The sequence below is a fragment of the Pristiophorus japonicus genome, chromosome 20, assembly GCF_044704955.1.
Source record: "Pristiophorus japonicus isolate sPriJap1 chromosome 20, sPriJap1.hap1, whole genome shotgun sequence".
In the NCBI taxonomy this organism is placed as follows: Eukaryota; Metazoa; Chordata; class Chondrichthyes; family Pristiophoridae; genus Pristiophorus; species Pristiophorus japonicus.
In genome coordinates this window covers 32,994,283-33,013,209 of record NC_091996.1, presented here as the reverse complement: position 1 = coordinate 33,013,209, position 18,927 = coordinate 32,994,283, and the positions used below count along the sequence as shown (strand labels likewise).

The 18,927-nt window shown below is 43.4% G+C and overlaps 1 protein-coding gene across 1 annotated transcript in view; it reads left to right on the top strand.

The window, feature by feature from the left end:
- The window catches only part of rc3h2 (ring finger and CCCH-type domains 2), a 149,842-nt gene that overhangs the window by 70,651 nt on the left and 60,264 nt on the right, over positions 1-18,927 (top strand). Inside the window, exons 3-6 of the mRNA XM_070863243.1 lie at positions 2,345-2,655; positions 4,075-4,192; positions 13,034-13,267; positions 18,243-18,471. Of these exons, the coding sequence (XP_070719344.1) occupies positions 2,425-2,655; positions 4,075-4,192; positions 13,034-13,267; positions 18,243-18,471 (812 nt within the window). The 5' untranslated portion in view covers positions 2,345-2,424. The remainder of the gene's footprint in view (positions 1-2,344; positions 2,656-4,074; positions 4,193-13,033; positions 13,268-18,242; positions 18,472-18,927) is intronic.

Below are 18,927 nucleotides of genomic sequence, written 5' to 3'. Positions count from 1 at the left end.
GGATTGGCTACCGAACAGAAAACCGAGAATAGGGATAAATGGTTCATTCTCGGGTTGGCAATCAGTAACCAGTGGGGTGCCACAGGGATAAGTGCTGGGACCCCAACTATTTACAATCTATATTAACGACTTGGAGGAAGGGACTGAGTGTAATGTAGCCAAGTTTGCCGATGATATAACGATGGGAGGAAAAGCAATGTGTGAGGAGGACACACAAAATCTGCAATAAGACATAGACAGGCTAAGTGAGTGGGCAAAAATTTGGCAGATGGAGTATAACGTTGGAAAGTGTGGCAGAAAAAAAAATCAAACAGCAATTATTATTTAAATGGAGAAAGATTGCCAAGTGCTGCAGTACAGCAGGACTTAGGAGTACTTGTGCATGAAACACAAAAGGATAGTATGCAGGTACAGCAAGTGATCAGGAAGCCAATGGAATCTTGGCCTTTATTGTAAAGGGGATGGAGTATCAAAGCAGGGAAGTCTTGCTACTGTTGTACAGGGTATTAGTGAAGCCACACCTGGAATACTGCATGCCGTTTTGGTTTCCATATTTATGAAAGGATATACTTGCTTTGGAGGCAGTTCAGAGAAGGTTCACAAGGTTGATTCCAGAGATGAGGGGGTTGACTTATGAGGAAAGGTTGAGTAGGTTGGGCCTCTACTCATTGGAATTCAGAAGAATGAGAGGTGATCTTATCGAAACGTATAAGATTATGAGGGGGCTTGACAAGGTAGATGCAGAGAGGATGTTTCCACTGATAGGGGAGACTAGAACTAGAGGGCATAATCTTAGAATAAGGGGCCGGCCATTTAAAACTGAGATGAGGAGAAATTTCTTCTGAGGGTTGTGGATCTCTGGAATTTGCTGCCTCAGAGAGCTGTGGAAGCTGGGACATTGAATAAATTTAAGACAGAAATAGACATTTTCTTAAATGATAAGGGGATAAGGGGTTATGGAGAGCGGACAGGGAAGTGGGGCTGAGTCCATGATCGGATTGGCCACGATCGTATTAAATAGTGGATCAGGCTCGAGGGGCGGTATGGCCTTCTCCTGCTCCTATTTCTTATGTTCTTATGTAACAACATGAGCATTGACTCGCTTTTCAATATCCAATCTTATTTTTCTTTTCCTTGGCTGATATTTAGCTAATAACTATGAATGGTTGGTTGTTTAATGTAGGGCAGCTATGTATGTTTTTGTTGGGGGACCTTAAGATTTAGCCTTGGCAATCTTTTGCAAAATTTATTTGATACAGTATAGAACCTTCTAAGCATGTTCCCAATATGAAATAGTAACTGTCTTGAACAATTGATCCGTATCTTTGTGCAACTGAAGTTTTTACATCTTGGATAGTATAATTGGGTGCAGCCAAAGACACCTGCAACAGGACCGATGTCTGATGAAATTGACTCTGATAGTTGCTGAGAGCACAAGACTTGGAGAATTGCATTGCGGAAACAAGAAGCAAGCAATTCCCCATAGTTCAGCAAGTTGTTCATGCTACATTTAATTTTCTAGATGCAAGGGACAAAGCTTTGGCCGATTGTGTGCGAAGCTTTGCTCTTGAAGTTTACAGCACAATTTTTTCATTGCAGAATGGAAAGGAAACAGCTATTGTGTTCCCGGCATAAATAGGAGTGTGGCCTCAGTGCCTGAAATTCCTATGGTGCTGCATCATGATATAGGGAAGTGGCTGCCTGGCCCCATCTCTTTGATATTTGGGAGAATTGGCTTTGATATGGAGTAGGTTTGCATGTCTTTGAAATGTACTAAGTACAGCAAAATGTGACACTTCTATTCTCTGCTGTGGTGACATGTCGGGCTCTATTTTCTTGAAGATTCCATCCATCTCATCATTTGTTTACCCCACTGTAGATCAAATATGATTTTCAACCAAGAAGCTGAATGTTTGTAGCTCCACATTGTTTGCAACCCTTACAGAGTGCAGATGGATGGGCAACCCCTCAGTCTCAACTTTTGATAACATCCACTTGGTCATTGACTTACAAATGGGAAATAAAAGTGGGCCAAACATTAGCAATCCTAAATAGGTATTACAATAATACAAACACTCCGTAATGAATCTTTGCGTTCTCTTAAAAATGGAGTGATGACCCAGTATTGCCACCAAGATCACATTGTACATGAGATATGTGCATTCCGGTAGATTTCCCCCCCACCCCCCGAAAGTAAACTCTGAAATGTTAACCCTGTGTTGTGTGTGGTGCATTGGGGAGGAGGGGGAGGAAGAAAAGAAGAGTGGAAAGTTATTCTCAATATTTTAGCTGTGAAGTACAGTTTTGTAAAAATTAAATAAATGCTTATTTTTTTTCCTTGCAGCTGTCTGAATCTCTGACAGCACAATAGCGTTATGCTAGTCAACCATTAGCACTGAAACAGAACCAAGACCAACTTTCAGAATGCCTGTGCAAGCGTCGCAGTGGACAGAATTCCTCTCCTGTCCCATCTGCTACAATGAGTTTGACGAGAACGTGCACAAACCCATTAGTTTGGGCTGTGGGCATACTGTCTGCAAAACCTGCCTAAACAAACTACACCGCAAGGCGTGTCCCTTTGACCAGACCGCCATCAACACAGACATCGATGTTCTTCCTGTGAATTTTGCACTTCTGCAGTTAGTCGGTGCACAGGTAAATTTTACTTAAACTGTAACAAATGCTGAGATTTCATTATGCTATCATTGCATCTTTGGAGCAGCCATCTGTAGTTGTAGACTGTGATGCTTAAATTCCAGAATGGGAATGTTTTTAATGTACAAACATGTGCTGTCTATATTTGAATTACTGATCTGATTCAATCAACCTTCAACAAATGTAGGAGTGTTAAATCCTTGTGGTGATCTAATTACTAATTCACTTCAAAGACTTTGGTAAACAGGAATAATGTTCCTATTCAGGATGCATCGTGTACGGGTATTAATGTTTGTTATGCTGTAACTGATCTGGAATTATCCTGGACATATGAAAAGGTCAAACTAATGGAACTACTTTGTAAACTCATACCAGTGTTGAAAGTACTTGTTTAATAGGATTTCCTGGGAATTCTGTTACAATAACAATGTGAAATGATGACATCAGTATGAAATAACCAGTTTGTTCAAGACTTCTTTTTATTTTTAGTTATGTTTATGTAGATTAGTCATTCTGCTCCAGATGCTGCTGTGCTGTATAACCGCATATGAAAAACAATATTTCTATCAAAGATTGATCAATGGGCAGCTAAATGAAATTATACACTACTGTATCTGTAGCTCCTCTTGTGATCCATTATTACTTTCTTCTTCACAACCTATTCATAAGTTGGGCATCTAACATCCCAACTTCTCAACATTTTTGGGAATATGTTGAGTTTTGCCTCCAGATATTTTTTCACTTTTAGTTAGCAGATAATTCTCCACAAAATATCTTGGTCAGAAGTTTGCTTTATTTCTCTTGTTCAGCAAAACCTATTTTTTTAAAAAATCCTGAGCAAGTAGTATAAATTAGCATTTAGATTTAAATATGAAATTATTTTATCTAATGTGTCAGAGATTTGTAAATTTGGTACCCAGATTTTTTCCTTCCATATCAGCACTAGTGTTATGTTGTATTGATTTTTGAATCACCCATCAATTCAATCACAATAATCAGATGAGCCGTAGATGCAAGAACTCACCTTTCACTCTCTGTTCTGCTAGTCTGCACTGTTGCCCTATTTCCACTCTTCAAATAGTGTCTAATTGTATTCTTTTCCCAGCTGACACCCATTCATTCACTTTCTGAGGGTATCCATCTTCAACCCTATTACACATGTGCTCAACTCATTATAATCTTTCAATAATATGCATGTGCATCATTCTGCCATCTAAATGTTACTTAGTCTGCATTCACACCTGGTTCATTGTTCTTCATGTTGACCTTTGATGTGTTCTTATTATTGGTGTGTAGGATAATTTCCAATATACCGTTTGGCGTGAATTGCTAAAAAATTACTGTTGTTGCATCTTGCAGCCTTGAAAGGTACTGTTTTATTGAGGTTTGCCAATTTGTAAATGTTTTGACTGTATCTAGGTCCCAGACCAGCAGACTGTGAACCTGAGTAACTTGGCTGAAAATAAACATTATGAGATTGCAAAGAAGTGTGTGGAGGAGCTGGCACTCTACTTGAAACCTCTTAGTGGAGGAAAGGGTATGTAGTACAGTATAAGATTTACAGTGGTAATTGTAAGAAGTAACATTTCCTTTCTCAGCTTGCATTTTGTAACTTCAGATGGTGGAAAAGGCATTTGTTGGTTTCATCTATATGAGCGCAAAATCCATTTATGATCTGACACTGTAATGTCAGCCTCCCAGATTTAAAAGCAACCAAGTTTAAAGGGTTTAAAAAATATTTATAATCATATAAAGCAGTTAAAATTGATATTTTGGGATATTTTGGTTAACTTAACCAGTTCTAATCATTCATGATAGACTCACAATCCAGACTACAATTTTCCAACTGCTTCTTAATTCCTGTATGTGAATTACTAGATATTCCCTGTAGTGTTACACACAGTCAAGACGAAGGGCAGTATTGATGCTGGGCAGAGAGAATAGTTGGGCCGGGGAGGGGGAATGGAGATTGGGAGGCTAAAAGTAGTGGGACGGGTGGGGGAGGGGAAAGATAATGGGAGGGCAAGATAATGTTTGGCCTAGATAATCCTCTCCGAGCCTGGGAACATAGGAACACGAGTAGAACCATTGAGCCCCTCGAGCTTGTTCCGCCATTCATGGCTGATCTGCGACCTAACACCATATACCCGCCTTTGACCCATATCCCTTAATAGCTTTTGGTTAACAAAAAGCTATCAATCTCCAATTTAAAATCAACAATTCATTGAGCATCAATTACCGTTTGCAGAAGAGAGTTCCAAACATCTACCACCCTTTGGGCCGCGCCTAGAACGGCGCAGCCCCGACCTGGATGCCCGTTTTTCGCGCCACAAAGTGCGCCTAAAAAAAACTTACCTATTCTCCGGCTCCCTGCAGGCCCTCTGGAGCTGGGCGCAGCGCAGCACGAGCTGTGGGGGGGGGGCGGAGCCAGGTCCCTGCGCTGAAAACAGTGCTGGGACCTCTGCACATGCGCGCTTCAGTGGGTACGCATGTGCAGTAGCTCCAGGCGCCCAAAACTGTGTGGGAGGGGCCCGAAGCACGCAGCCCCTAGCCCTGGCCGATTGGCGTCACTGGGGCTGCATGGATGAGCCTGCCTCCCTCCCATGCCCAGCTCCTGCTTCTCCCGACCGGGACCCGACCCAACTTGACTCCCCCCCCCCCCCCCCCCCCCCCCCGGACCGCCCACCCGACCTCCATTTCCTTCCCTCCCGACCGCCCCCCTCCGCTCCCGACCTCTCTTTCCTCCCCCTCCCCCCACTCTCTGACCTCCGCTCCCGACCCCTCACCCCCTCCCGACCTCTTTCTCCCCCCCCCCCCCCCCCCTCCCCGGACAGGACGTCAATCCGGTAAATCTAAGCCCGAAGTCTTGGGCCCGGCCCGTTCAGCCTCCCGTCCTTTCTTTCTTTCTTTCTTTCTCTCTCTCTTTTCTCTCTCTCTCTCCTCTTTCTCTCTCCTCTTTCTCTTTCTCTCTCTCTCTCTCTCTCTCTCTCTCTCTCCTTTCTCTCTCTCTCTCTCCTTTCTCTCTCTCTTCTCTCTTTCTTTCTCTCTTCTCTTCTCTCTCTCTCTTCTCTCTTTCTTTCTCTCTCTCTCTTCTCTCTCTCTTCTCTCTCTCTTCTCTCTCTCGCTTCTCTCTCGCTTCTCTCTCTCTCTCTCTCTCTTCTCTCTCTCTCTTCTCTCTCTCGCTCTCTCTCTCTCTCTCTCTCTCTCTCTCTCTCTCTCTCTCTCTCTCTCTCTCTCTCTCTCTCTCACCTCCCCTACCCCTCCCCTCCCCCTCCTCCCCCTCCCCTCGCTGTCAGAAACACAGACACTGACAGACAGAGAGTGAGAGAGATGCACACAGACAGAGAGAGATAGAGACATTGACAGAGACACATGGGGGGGCGTCCCAGCACGCTGTTGGAGGACTCCTGGTGCTGCAGTCGGTAAGTCGAAAATGTTTTTGTTTTTTTTTAAATTATTTTTTATTAATTTTTTTTGATTGATTTATTGATGTATTTATTATTGATAATGGCTCTTTATTTGTAAAACTGAAGTGCTTAATAATTGTAAACTTCCCTTTAAACCCCCCCCCCCCCCCCCCATTCACTACTCCTGATTTGTAACCTACGCCTGATTTTCTAAGTGTAGACAAGGTTTTTCTGAGCGTACAAAAATCTACACTTACTCCATTCTAAGTTAGTTTGGAGTATATTTTCACTGCCTAAACTTTCAAAACGGGCGTAAGTGGCCGGACACGCCCCCTTTTGAAAAAAACAATCTGTTCCAAACTGAAACTGTTCTAACTGACTAGAACTGGAGCAAACTAAATGCCGAGAATTGCAATTTCTAAGATACTCCATTCTAAACCAGTTGCTCCAAAAAAACAGGAGCAACTCAGGCCGAAACTTGGCCCCATTGTGTGTAGAAGTGCTTCTTAATTTCACTCCTGAAAGGTCTGGCTCTAATTTTTAGACTGTCCCTAGTCCTAGAATCCCCAACCAGAGGAAATAGTTTATCTCCAACTACCCTAACTGTTTCCTTTAATATCTTAAAAACTTTGATCAGATCACCCCTTAACTTACTAAATTCTAGGGAATACAATCCTAGTTTGTGTAATGACTCCTCATAACTTAACCCTTGAAGTCCGAGTACCATTCTGGTAAATCTACGCTGCATTCCCTCCAAGGCCAATATATCCTTTCTGAGGTATGGTGGCCAGAACTGCTCACAGTGCTCCAGGTGTGGTCTAACAAGGGCTTTGTATAGCTGCAGCATAACTTCGACCCCCTTGTAGTCTAGTCCTCTAGATATAAAGACCAGCATTCCATTAGCATAGAAATTTACAGCGTAGAAGGAGGCCATTTCGGCCCATCGTGTCCACGCCGGTCGACAAAGAGCCGCACGGCCCTTGGTCAGCAGCCCTAAAGGTTACATCTAAACCTTTGAACAATGACGGAAAGGCAAAGTGCACCCAGCCCAACCAGTCCGCCTCACACCACTGCGACATCCCTTATACTGAAACATTCTACACTCCACCCCAACCGGAGCCATGTGATCTCCTGGGAGAGGCAAAATCCAGATAAAAACCCAGGCCAATTTAGGGAGAAAAAAATCTGGGAAAGTTGCTCTCCGACCCATCCCGGCGATCGAAACTACTCCAGGAGATCATCCTGGCTGTATTCTATTCATTGCAGTACTTACCATTATATCTGCGCCGTCCAACAAAAGGCCATCCAGTCTAATCCCAATTACCAGCTCTAGGTCTGTAACCCTGCAGGTTACTGCACTTCAAGTGCCCATCCAACTAACTCTCAAAAGTCGTGTGGGTTTCTGCATCCACCATTCTTCCAGGCAGCGAGTTCCAGATTCCCACAACTCTCTGCGTAAAGAAGCCCACCCTCAAATCCCCTCTAAACCTTCCATCAACCACCTTAAAACTATGCTCCCTCGTAATTAACCCCTCCACCAATGGAAATAGGCCCTTACTGTTCACTGTGTCCAGGCCCCTCAATATTTTGTACACCTCAATGAGGTCTCCTCTCAACCTCCTCTGTTCCAATGAGAACAAACCCAGCCTATCCAATCTGTCCTCATAACTAAGATTCTCTATTCCAGGCAGCATCCTAGTAAATCTTCTCTGCACCCTCTCTAGTGCATTCACGTCCTTCCTATAATACGGCGACCAGAACTGCACGCAGTACTCCAGCTGTGGCCTAACCAAAGTATTATACAATTTAAGCATAACCTCCCTGCTCTTACATTCTATGCCTCAGCCAATAACGGTAAGCATTCCGTATGCCTTCTTAACCACCTTATCCACCTGGCCTGCTAATTTCAGGGATCTGTGGACAAGTACTCCAAGGTCCCTTTGTTCATCTATACTATTAAGTGGCCTACTGCTTAATGTGAATACCCTTTCCTTATTAGTCCTCCCAAAGTGCATCACCTCACACTTCTCTGAATTAAATTTCATTTGCCACTGCTCTGCCCACCTGACCAGTAGATTGATATCCTCCTGCAGCCCATGACTTTCCTCTTCATTATCAACCATATTCCAATTTTAGTGTCGTCTGCAAACTTCTTAATCATACTCCCTGTATTCAAATCTCAGTCGTTGATATATACCACAAAAAGCAAGGGACCCAGTACTGAGCCTTTTTTATTATTTTATGTACCTGTTCATGACAATTTAATGGTCTATGTATCTGGACCCCCAAACCTCTTTGGACTTCCACTGTTTGTAGCTTTCCACTATTGAGAAAATACCCTGTTCTATCCTTTTTAGGTTCAAAGGGGATGACCTCCCATTTATTTGCATTGAAATCCATCTGCCACAGTTTTGCCCATTCACTTAATCTGTCAATATCCCTTTGTAATTTTATGCTTTCATCTACACTGCGTACATTGCTGCCTATCTTTGTGTCATCCGCAAATTTGGATCGCTGCCGCATAACTCTTACTCCCTTGTATTCTAGTCCTCTAACTATAAAGGCCTTTTTGATTATTTTCTGTACCTGTTCATGACATTTTAATGATGTGTACCTGGACCACCTAAGTCTCTTTGGACTTCCAATGTTTTTAACATTTCGCCATTTGGAAAGTACTCTGTTCGATCCGTTTTAGGTCCAAAGTGGATGCCTATTCACATTTGCCTACAGTTAAATCTATTTGCCACAGTTTTGCCCATTCACTTAATCTGTCGATATCACTTTGTAATTTTATGCTTTCATTTACATTGCTGCCTATCTTTGTGTCATCCGCAAATTTGGATATATGACATTCTATGCCATCATCTAAGTCGTTAATAAATGCTGTGTATAGTTGAGGTCCAAAGGCATATCCCTGTGGGACACCACTAGTCACATCCTGCCAATTTAAGTACCTACCCATTATCCCTACTGCCTGTCTCCTTTGGCTCAGCCAATTTCCTAACCAGGTCAATAATTTGCCCTCAATTCTGTGGGGTTGTACCTCCGTTAACAGTCTCTTATGTGGGACTTTATCAAATGCCTTCTGGAAGTCCATATAAATAACATCCATAGACATTCCCCTGTCCATCATCATCATAGGCAGTCCCCCAGAATCAAGGAAGACTTGCTTCCACTCTTAACATGAGTTCTTGGGTGGTTGTACAGTCCAATACGAGAGCCACAGTCTCTGTCACAGGTGGGACAAACAGTCGTCGAGGGAAGGGGTGGGTGGGACTGGATTGCTGCATGCTCCTTCCGCTGCCTGCGCTTGATTTCTGCATGTTCTCGACGACTAGACTCGAGGTGCTCAGCACCCTTCCGGATGCACTTCCTCCACTTAGGGTGGTCTTTGGCCAGGGACTCCCAGGTGTCAGTGGGGATGTTGCACTTTATCAGGGAGGCTTTGAGGGTGTCCTTGTAATGTTTCCGCTGCCCTCCTTTGGCTCGTTTGCCATGAAGGAGTTTCGAGTAGAGCGCTTGCTTTGGGAGTCTCGTGTCTGGCATGCAAACTATGTGGCATGCGAACTGTGTGGCCTGCCCAGCGGAGTTGATCAAGTGTGGTCAGTGCTTCAATGCTGGGGATGTTGGCCTGGACGAGGACGCTAACGTTGGTGCTTCTGTCCTCCCAGGGGATTTGTAGGATCTTGCGGAGACATCGTTGGTAGTATTTCTCCAGCGACTTGAGGTGTCCACTGTACATGGTCCATGTTTCTGAGCCACACAGGAGGGCAGGTATTACTACAGCCCTGTAGACTATGAGCTTGGTGGCAATTTTGAGGGCCTGGTCTTCAAACACTCTTTTCCTCAGGTGGCCGAAGGCACCACTGGCGCACTGGAGGTGGTGTTGGATCTCATCGTCAATGCCTGCTCTTGTTGATAGGAGGCTCCCGAGATAAGGGAAGTGGTCCACGTGTGTCTTGATGATTGGGGGACAGTGCTGTGCAGCGAGGACAGGCTGGTGGAGGACCTTTGTCTTACTGATGTTTAGCGTAAGGCCCATGCTTTCGTACGCCTCAGTAAATACGTCGACTATGTCCTGGAGTACAGCCTCAGTATGTGTGCAGACGCAGGCGTCATCCGCATACTGTAGCTCGACGACAGAGGTTGGGGTGGTCTTGGACTTGGCCGGGAGATGGCGAAGATTGAACAGGTTCCCACTGGTTCTGTAGTTTAGTTCCACTCCAGCGGGGAGCTTGTCGACTGTGAGGTGGAGCATGGCAGCGAGGAAGATTGAGAATAGGGTTGGGGCGATGACGCAGCCCTGCTTGACCTCCTTTAGTCAATGCCTGCTCTTATCAATAAGAGGCTCCCGAGGTATGGGAAGTGAACCACGTTGTCCAGGGCCGCGCCATGGATCTTGATGACTGGGGGGGCAGTGCTGTGCGGCAAGGACAGGCTGGTGGAGGATCTTTGTCTTACGGATGTTTGGCATAAGGCCAATGCTTTCGTATGCCTCAGTAAATACGTCGACTATGTCCTGGAGTTCAGCTTCTGTATGTGTGCAGACGCAGGCGTCGTCCGCGTACTGTAGCTCGATAACACCCACTCCTTCCCTCAACGACTATCTGTCCCACCTGTGACAGAGACTGTGGTTCTCGTATTGAACTGTTCAGCCAGCTAAGAACTCATTTTTAGAGTGAAAGCAAGTCTTCCTCGATTCTGAGGGACTGCCTATGATGATGATGACTTTAGTCACCTCTTCAAAAAAATTCAATCAGGTTTGTCAGGCATGACCTACATTTCACAAACCCATGCTGGCTCTCTATGATAACTGAAAATTTTCAAGGTGTTCAGTCACCCTATCCTTAATTATAAATGAGCAATTTTTCTGACAACCGACATTAGGCTCACTTGTTTCTAATTAACCAACTGGTCTATAAGGAGAAGGGTGATGAGTGTTCCAATCTGGGGGGGTGGGATGGGGCAGAGGCCAGAAAATGCAGTCTGCTGGAAAAACCAGAGTCTCTTAGCATTACAGTGAACTTAAAATATGGTCTGGCTGTGGTGCATTGGGCTGCAGTTTTCCATGATCATAGCCTCTGGTCGGATGCGCACTGGGACCTTGGAACCAAAATTCAGGGTCACGGGGTTTTTGTGCGGTGGGGCTACAGTTTTCATCTACAGAGCAATGCCTTTTTTTTGTACTGGTTCTGATTTTTAAAGTTTTGTTTATTCCTTTACAATCCTAAATTATTCTCCATCTGATTTGAACTATGTTTTGCTTTTTTTTATGTTTCTTGCTATAAACCAATTTTTACAAATGATTACTGTTTTAAAGTTTTGTTTTTACACCCATTCACTCCTTAATGTTTATATCTGTTAATCCCCTTTTCTGCTGAACAAACAAACATCAGTAGATTTATTCTGTATAAAGCCACCCTGTCACATAAAGTTAGCTCAAAAGCAGAACATTTAATTATAGATCCCTATCACAGCACTGCCTACAGGCCATGGCCTGAGCCTGACACAAGTTTTCAAAGCATTTTTTAATATATTAACTTGTCAGTCTTCCATGGCATTGGACAGGGTAGTGAAGACCAATTAAAAATTTTCAAGTCAAGCAGGCATAAAGTGTGGGAGAGTGGTGAGGGGGGAAAGGTGGCAGGAAGAGGGAATTAGGGAGGGGAAGGGATGTGTGGGAGAGCTGGGAAGCGGGAGCAATGGAGAGAAGGTAGAAGCGAGTGGGGAGGAAAGAGATCGAGGTGGACAGGGAAGAGACCATGGGTGCGAAGAGGAGGAAGAGAGTGCTGAGGAAGGGAAATTCAGATTATTAGGAATAGGAGGATTGAGGCATAGAACAGCAAGCCCTGGAGGGAAGTGGCAAGATCTTGCTTAGAAGTGGGTGGGATGGGTAGTCGGCCAAAATCTTGTTCAGTGGCTGGAGTGGGTGGAATATCTTTGATCCGTCACAGTTTCATCTGTTCACTTTTACGATTTACATATTCCTGTTAGCATGACTTTTACCTGAAAGTCTGGGATACCTGTGTTCTGTGAGGAGCTGCCATATCTGGCTACATTGCAAATCGGTTGGTCGTTCCAGCTTATGTTTACAGTGCCAACTAAAGGTGCAATGTCTTCACAATCTTGCAACCACTCGCCGCTTCTATTGTATAATAAATGTATTGTTAGCTGACTATTGCAGAAATAAAAATTAAGGTATTTAATTGATTTGTAATTTCTAGATAGAAAATACAGATCAATTAAACATCATTACTGATCTGAACTTTAGGATGGTTGTTGCTTTTCTTTTCCTGTGCCCTCATTTTCATTTAAAAAAACTTCTTAAGCTATTAAACTCAATACCCCAGTGCTGCCATATGTGATAACTGTTCTGTGGGCATCTTTAAGGTGCTGCACATTATTCCATTGATGGTTAACTCATGGGTATTCTTTGCATTTAAAATGTATTTTACAATTGGAAAACAAAACTCTACACCCTTTCAATAGATTATTGCACAACATCAAGACCTTTCTAACTGAGATTCCCAGGTATAATATTATTTATCTAATATTTTGTGAAAGTGATTATAAAATGATTAATTTGCACCAATAATTCTTGATGCACAATTTGAAGTATGCTTCTTGTCGCATAACAGATGATTGACTGCCAGTTTAGTGTTTACTTTTTCTTTTAAAACTATAAACATTCTAGTTGCTGTGCATTTTTGATGCTGATTTCAATGGCAATCCTTGATTTTGTCAAAAGTTAAAGGCCATAAATGTGGCAACTTTTTCCATAATGGTAACTATTAGCTATTTTTATTGAAGACTTGATGGCGCAAATTACTTAAATGTTGGTGTTTGGCATTTTTTCTTTTTGATCGGTAAAATGTTGCATTTTACAGTCACAAAGGAAGTTTAGTGTAGGATTTGCATGAGTAGTATGAGCTTAAATTTTGTAACTGATTTTGTAATTTAACTTTGTTCAGGTGTTGCAAGTTTAAATCAGAGTGCACTGAGTCGACCAATGCAGAGAAAACTGGTTACCTTGGTTAACTGTCAGTTGGTGGAGGAGGAAGGTCGTGTTCGGGCAATGCGGGCAGCAAGATCACTGGGAGAAAGGACAGTTACTGAGCTCATTCTGCAACACCAGAATCCCCAGCAGCTATCGGCCAATTTGTGGGCAGCAGTCAGGGCCCGAGGTTGCCAGTTTTTGGGACCAGGTAAGTGGTGAGAAATAAATCATATTTATCAAAGTGGTTATGATTTAGCAAGTGTTTGACAAACTGCTTGACAAATCTTCCAGAATTTTTTGAGGATGTAACTGGTAGAATGAACAAGGGAGAACCAGTGCATTTGGACTTTCAAATGGCTTTTGACAAGCTCCCACATTAGAGATTGGTGTGCAAAATTAAAGCACATGGTACTGGGGGTAATATACTGACGTGGATAGAGAACTGGTTGGCAGACAGGAAGCAGAGAGTCGGGATAAATGGGTCCTTTTCAGTGACTAGTGGAGTGCTGCAGGGCTCAGTGCTGGGACCCCAGCTATTTACAATATACATTAATGATTTGGATGAGGGAATTGAGTGTAATATCTCCAAGTTTGCAGATGACACTAAGCTGGGTGGCGGTGTGAGCTGTGAGGAGACGCTAAAAGGCTGTAGGGTGACTTGAACAGGTTAGGTGAGTGGGCAAACGCGTGGCAGATGCAAGTATAATGTGGATAAATGTGAGGTTATCCACTTTGGTGGCAAAAACACGAAGGCAGAATATTATCTGAATGGCGGAAGATTAGGAAAAGGGGAGGTACAACGAGACTTGGGTGTTATGGTACATCAGTCATTGAAAGTTGACATGCAGGTACAGCAAGCGGTGAAGAAGGCAAATGGTATGTTGGCCTTCATAGCTAGCGGATTTGAGTATAGGAGCAGGGAGGTCTTACTGCAGTTGTACAGGGCCTCAGTGAGGCCTCATCTGGAATATTGTGTTCAGTTTTGGTCTCCTAATCTGAGGAAGGACGTTCTTGCTATTGAGTGAGTGCAGTGAAGGTTCACCAGACTGATTCCTGGGTTGGCAGGACTGACATATGAGGAGAGACTGGATCAACTGGGCCTGTATTCACTGGAGTTTAGAAGGATGAGAGGGGATCTCATAGAAACATATAAAACTCTGATGGGACTGGACAGGTTAGATGCAGGAAGAATGTTCCCGATGTTGGAGAAGTCCAGGACCAGGGGACATAGTCTATGGATAAGGGGTAAGCCATTTAGGACTGAGATAAGGAGAAACTTCTTCACTCAGAGAGTTGTTAACCTGTGGAATTCCCTACCGCAGAGAATTGTTGATGCCAGTTCATTGGATATATTCAAGAGGGAGTTAGATATGGCCCTTACGGCTAAAGGGATCATGGTATGGAGAGAAAGCAGGAAAGGGGTACTGAGGTGAATGATCAGCCATGATCTTATTGAATGGTGGTGCAGGCTCGAAGGGCCGAATGGCCTACTCCTGCACCTATTTTCTATGGTTTTTTTTTTTAAACATTGCTATTTATAATGAAGAAAAACTATTTTTGATCAAAATCTGTTGTAACTTTTATTCTATTTAGTTTGTGCTGTCCTGCAACTGAATATATATAATATCCATCTATCTGGTGTGAGTGTCAGCCATGGTTCAGTGGGTAGCACCCTCGACTCTGAGTCAGAAGGCTGTGGGTTCAGGTCCCACTCCAGAGACTTGAGCACAAATATCTAGGCTGACACTTATTTTAAATTTCACACTTTTAAAATATCCAACAACAATTAAAACCTGAGGGAATGAGAATCCAAGGTTGTAATAGTTATTTTTTGGTGCCAGAGAGGTTCAATGGCTGTATTTAATAATTAGCACATTTTTTTTTAAAAATCTGATCGCTAATCCAGGCATAATTAAATATGGCTCCAAAGCGGGTTCCTTGCGTCACTTCAGACTAGCTCTACCTTTCTGTGGTGAGTTTAGTTCATATCTACCGGCAAGTACAGCAACTTCATGCCATTCAACGCATTTAAATGGTGAAACATAGAAACAAAGAAAATAGGTGCAGGAGTAGGCCATTCGAGCCTGCACCACCATTCAATATGATCATGGCTGATCATGCAACTTCAGTACCTCATTCCTGCTTTCTCTCCATACCCCTTGATCCCTTTAGCCATAAGGGTCACACCCAACTCCTTTTTGAATATATCTAATGAACTGGCTTCAACAACTTTCTGTGGTAGAGAATTCCACAGGTTCACAATTCTCTGAGTGAAGAAGTTTCTCCTCATCCTAAATGACTTACCCCTTATCCTTAGACCGTGACCCCTGGTTCTGGACTTCCCCAACATCGGGAACATTTTTCCTGCGTCTAAACTGTCCAATCCTGTCAGAATTTTATATGTTTCTATGAGATCCCCTCTCAATCTTCTAAATTCCAGTGAATATAAGCCTAGTCGATCCAGTCTTTCTTCATATATGTCAGTCCTGCCATCCCGAGAATCAGTCTGGTGAACCTTCGCTGTACTCCCTCAATAGCAAGAATGTCCTTCCTCAGATTAGGAGACCAAAACTGTACACAATATTCAAGGTGTGGCCTCACCAAGGCCCTGTACAACTGCAGTAAGACCTCCCTGCTTTTATACTCAAATCCTCTAGCTATGAAGGCCAGCATGCCATTTGCCGCCTTCACCGCCTGCTGTACCTGCATGCCAACTTTCAATGACTGATGTACCATGACATCCAGGTCTCGTTGCACCTCCCCTTTTCCTAATCTGTCACCATTCAGATAATAGTCTGTCTCTCTGTTTTTGCCACCAAAGTGGATAACCTCACATTTATCCACATTATACTGCATCTGCCATGCTTTTGTCCATTCACCTAACCTGTCCAAGTCACCCTGCAGCCTCTTGGCATCCTCCTCACAGCCCACACTGCCACCCAGCTTAGTGTCATCTGCAAACTTGGAGATATTACATTCAGTTCCTTCGCCTAAATCATTAATGTATATTGTAAATAGCTGGGGTCCCAACACTGAACCTTGCTGTACCTCACTAGTCACTGCCTGTCATTCTGAAAAGGACCCGTTTATTCCTACTCTTTGCTTCCTGTCTGCCAACCAGTTTTCTGCCCATGTCAATACATTACCCCCAATACAATGTGCTTTAATTTTGCACACTAATCTCTTTTGTGGGATCTTGTCAAAAGCCTTTTGAATGTCCAAATACACCACATCCACTGGTTCTCCCTTGTCCACTCCACTGGTTACATCCTCAAAAAAATTTTGGCAGATTTGTCAAGCATGCTGACTTGGGCCGATCCTGTCACTGCTTTCCAAATGCGCTGCTATTGCATCTTTAATAATTGATTCCAACATTTTCTCCACTACCGATGTCAGGCTAACCAGTCTATAATTCCCTGTTTTCTCTCTCCTTTTTTAAAAAGTGGGGTTACATTAGCTACCCTCCAATCCATAGGAATTGATCCAGAGTCTATCGAATGTTGGAAAATGACCACCAATGCATCCACTATTTCTAGGACCGCTTATTTAAGTACTCTGGGATGCAGGCTATCAGGCCCTGGGGATTTATCGGCCTTCATTCCCATCAATTTCCCTTACACAATTTCTTGACTAATAAGGATTTCCTTCAGTTCCTCCTTCTCGCTAGACCCTCGGTCTCCTATTTTCAGGAGGTTATTCATGTCTTCCTTAGTGAAGACAGAACCAAAGTATTTGTTCAATTGGTCTGCCATTTCCTTGTTCCCCGTTATGAATTCACCTGATTTTGACTGCAAGGGACCTACATTTGTCTTTACTGATCTTTTTCTTTTCAAATATCTATAGAAGCTTTTGCAGTCAGTTTTTATGTTCCTTACAAGCTTACTCTCACACTCTTATTTTTCCCCTCCTAATTAAACCCTTAGTCCTCCTATGCTGAATTCTAAATTTCTCCCAGTCCTCAGGTTTGCTGCTTTTTCTGGCCAATTTATATGCCTCTTCCTTGGATTTACCACTATCCCTAATTTCCCTTGTTGGACACTGTTGAGCCAACATCCCCTTTTTATTATTACACCAGACAGGGATGTACAATTGTTGAGGTTCATCCATGTGATCTTTAAATAGGTAGCAAGATGCCATTTGTGCGAAGCTGATGGCGGAGCGTTAAATCTCAGACAGCAACTTTTGGATTTCCACGTTTAATGGTGCATCTGCCCTCACCAGAAATTGCTGTCGCATTTGCGCATATATAACTGAGTGCCATTAGCCTCGCCATTATTTTGACAGCAAATTATGGGCCAATATGTTTGCAGGAATGAGTACTACAAGTTGGCTAACAGTACATACTTGTATATTTTGATGGTCATTTATTTTTGATTGGCTTTATTTCTCTAAGGGTGGGGTGGGTTTTGAAGTGTTGATGTTTTGGATTTTTGTTCATCCCAGGTGGGGAGCCATGCCTCTGATATTGGTATTTTTATTGTCTCGTGTAAGTAAATACATGGGAACAGGGGTAGGCCATTTGAACCTATTCTGCCATTCAATTGAATCAAGGCTGATCTGTACCTCAACTCCATCTTTCCACCTTTGCTCCATATCCCTTGATATCTTTGAGGGAGTGCAGCGAAGGTTCACCAGACTGATTCCTGAGATGGCAGGACTGACATATGAAGAAAGACTGGATCGACTAGGCTTATATTCACTGGAATTTAGGAGAATGAGAGGGGATCTCATAGAAACATATAAAATTCTGATGGGATTGGACAGGTTAGATGCAAGAAGAATGTTCCCGATGTTGGGGAAGTCCAGAACCAGGAGTCACAGTCTAAGGATAAAGGGTAAGCCATTTAGGACCGAGATGAGAAGAAACTTCTTCACCCCGAGAATTATGAACCTGTGCATTCTCTACTACAGAAAGTTGTTGAGGCCAGTTCGTTAGATATATTCAAAAGGGAGTTAGATGTGGCTCTTACGGCTAAAGGGATCAGGGGGTATGCAGAGAAAGCAGGAATGGGATACTGAAGTTGCATGATCAGCCATGATCATATTGAATGGTGGTGCAGGCTCGAAGGGCCGAATGGCCGACTCCTGTACCTATTTTCTATGTTTACTAAACAAATACTTTTTAGAATGTTTATGTATATCTGAATTATAATGCCTGTGTTTCTACATTCTTCTTTTGTCAGCTATGCAGGAAGAAGCTCTTAAACTGGTCTTACTTGCTTTGGAAGATGGGTCAGCACTCTCTAGGAAAGTACTGGTTCTCTTTGTTGTTCAGAGGCTTGAACCACGGTTCCCTCAGGCATCTAAAACTAGTATTGGTCATGTGGTGCAACTCTTGTACCGTGCTTCATGTTTCAAGGTACAGCCTTCATCTGTATTTACCATGTTTACCAGATTTTCTCTTCAGCCAAAGTAATTTAGAGTTTAAGGGGGGGGAAAAAAAAAATCAAGTCTTTTGTTTCAAGTAGAAGATTGTGTATAACTTGAATTGCATTAGCAAGCTGGATATGTTTTGCTCCTGACATTAAAGTACAAAATGCATAAATATATTTTTTACTATTTTTACAAAGCACTGCCATTCTCCAACCTCTTGTTTGCTTTTTTTTTTAATTCTGTTTTTAAGGGCCCAAGTTTCGAGCCACGCCTAGAACGGCGCAGTCCCGACCTGGACGCCCGTTTTTTGCGCCTCAAAGTGCGCCTAAAAAAAAACCTCCAGATTCTCCAGCTCCCTGCAGGTCGTTTGCAGCTCGGCGCAGTAGGGGGCGGAGCCAGGTCCCTGCGCTGAAAACAGTGCCGGGACCTCTGCACATGCGTGCTACAGTGGGCGCGCATGTGCAGTAGCTCCAGGCACCCAAAACTGTGTGGGAG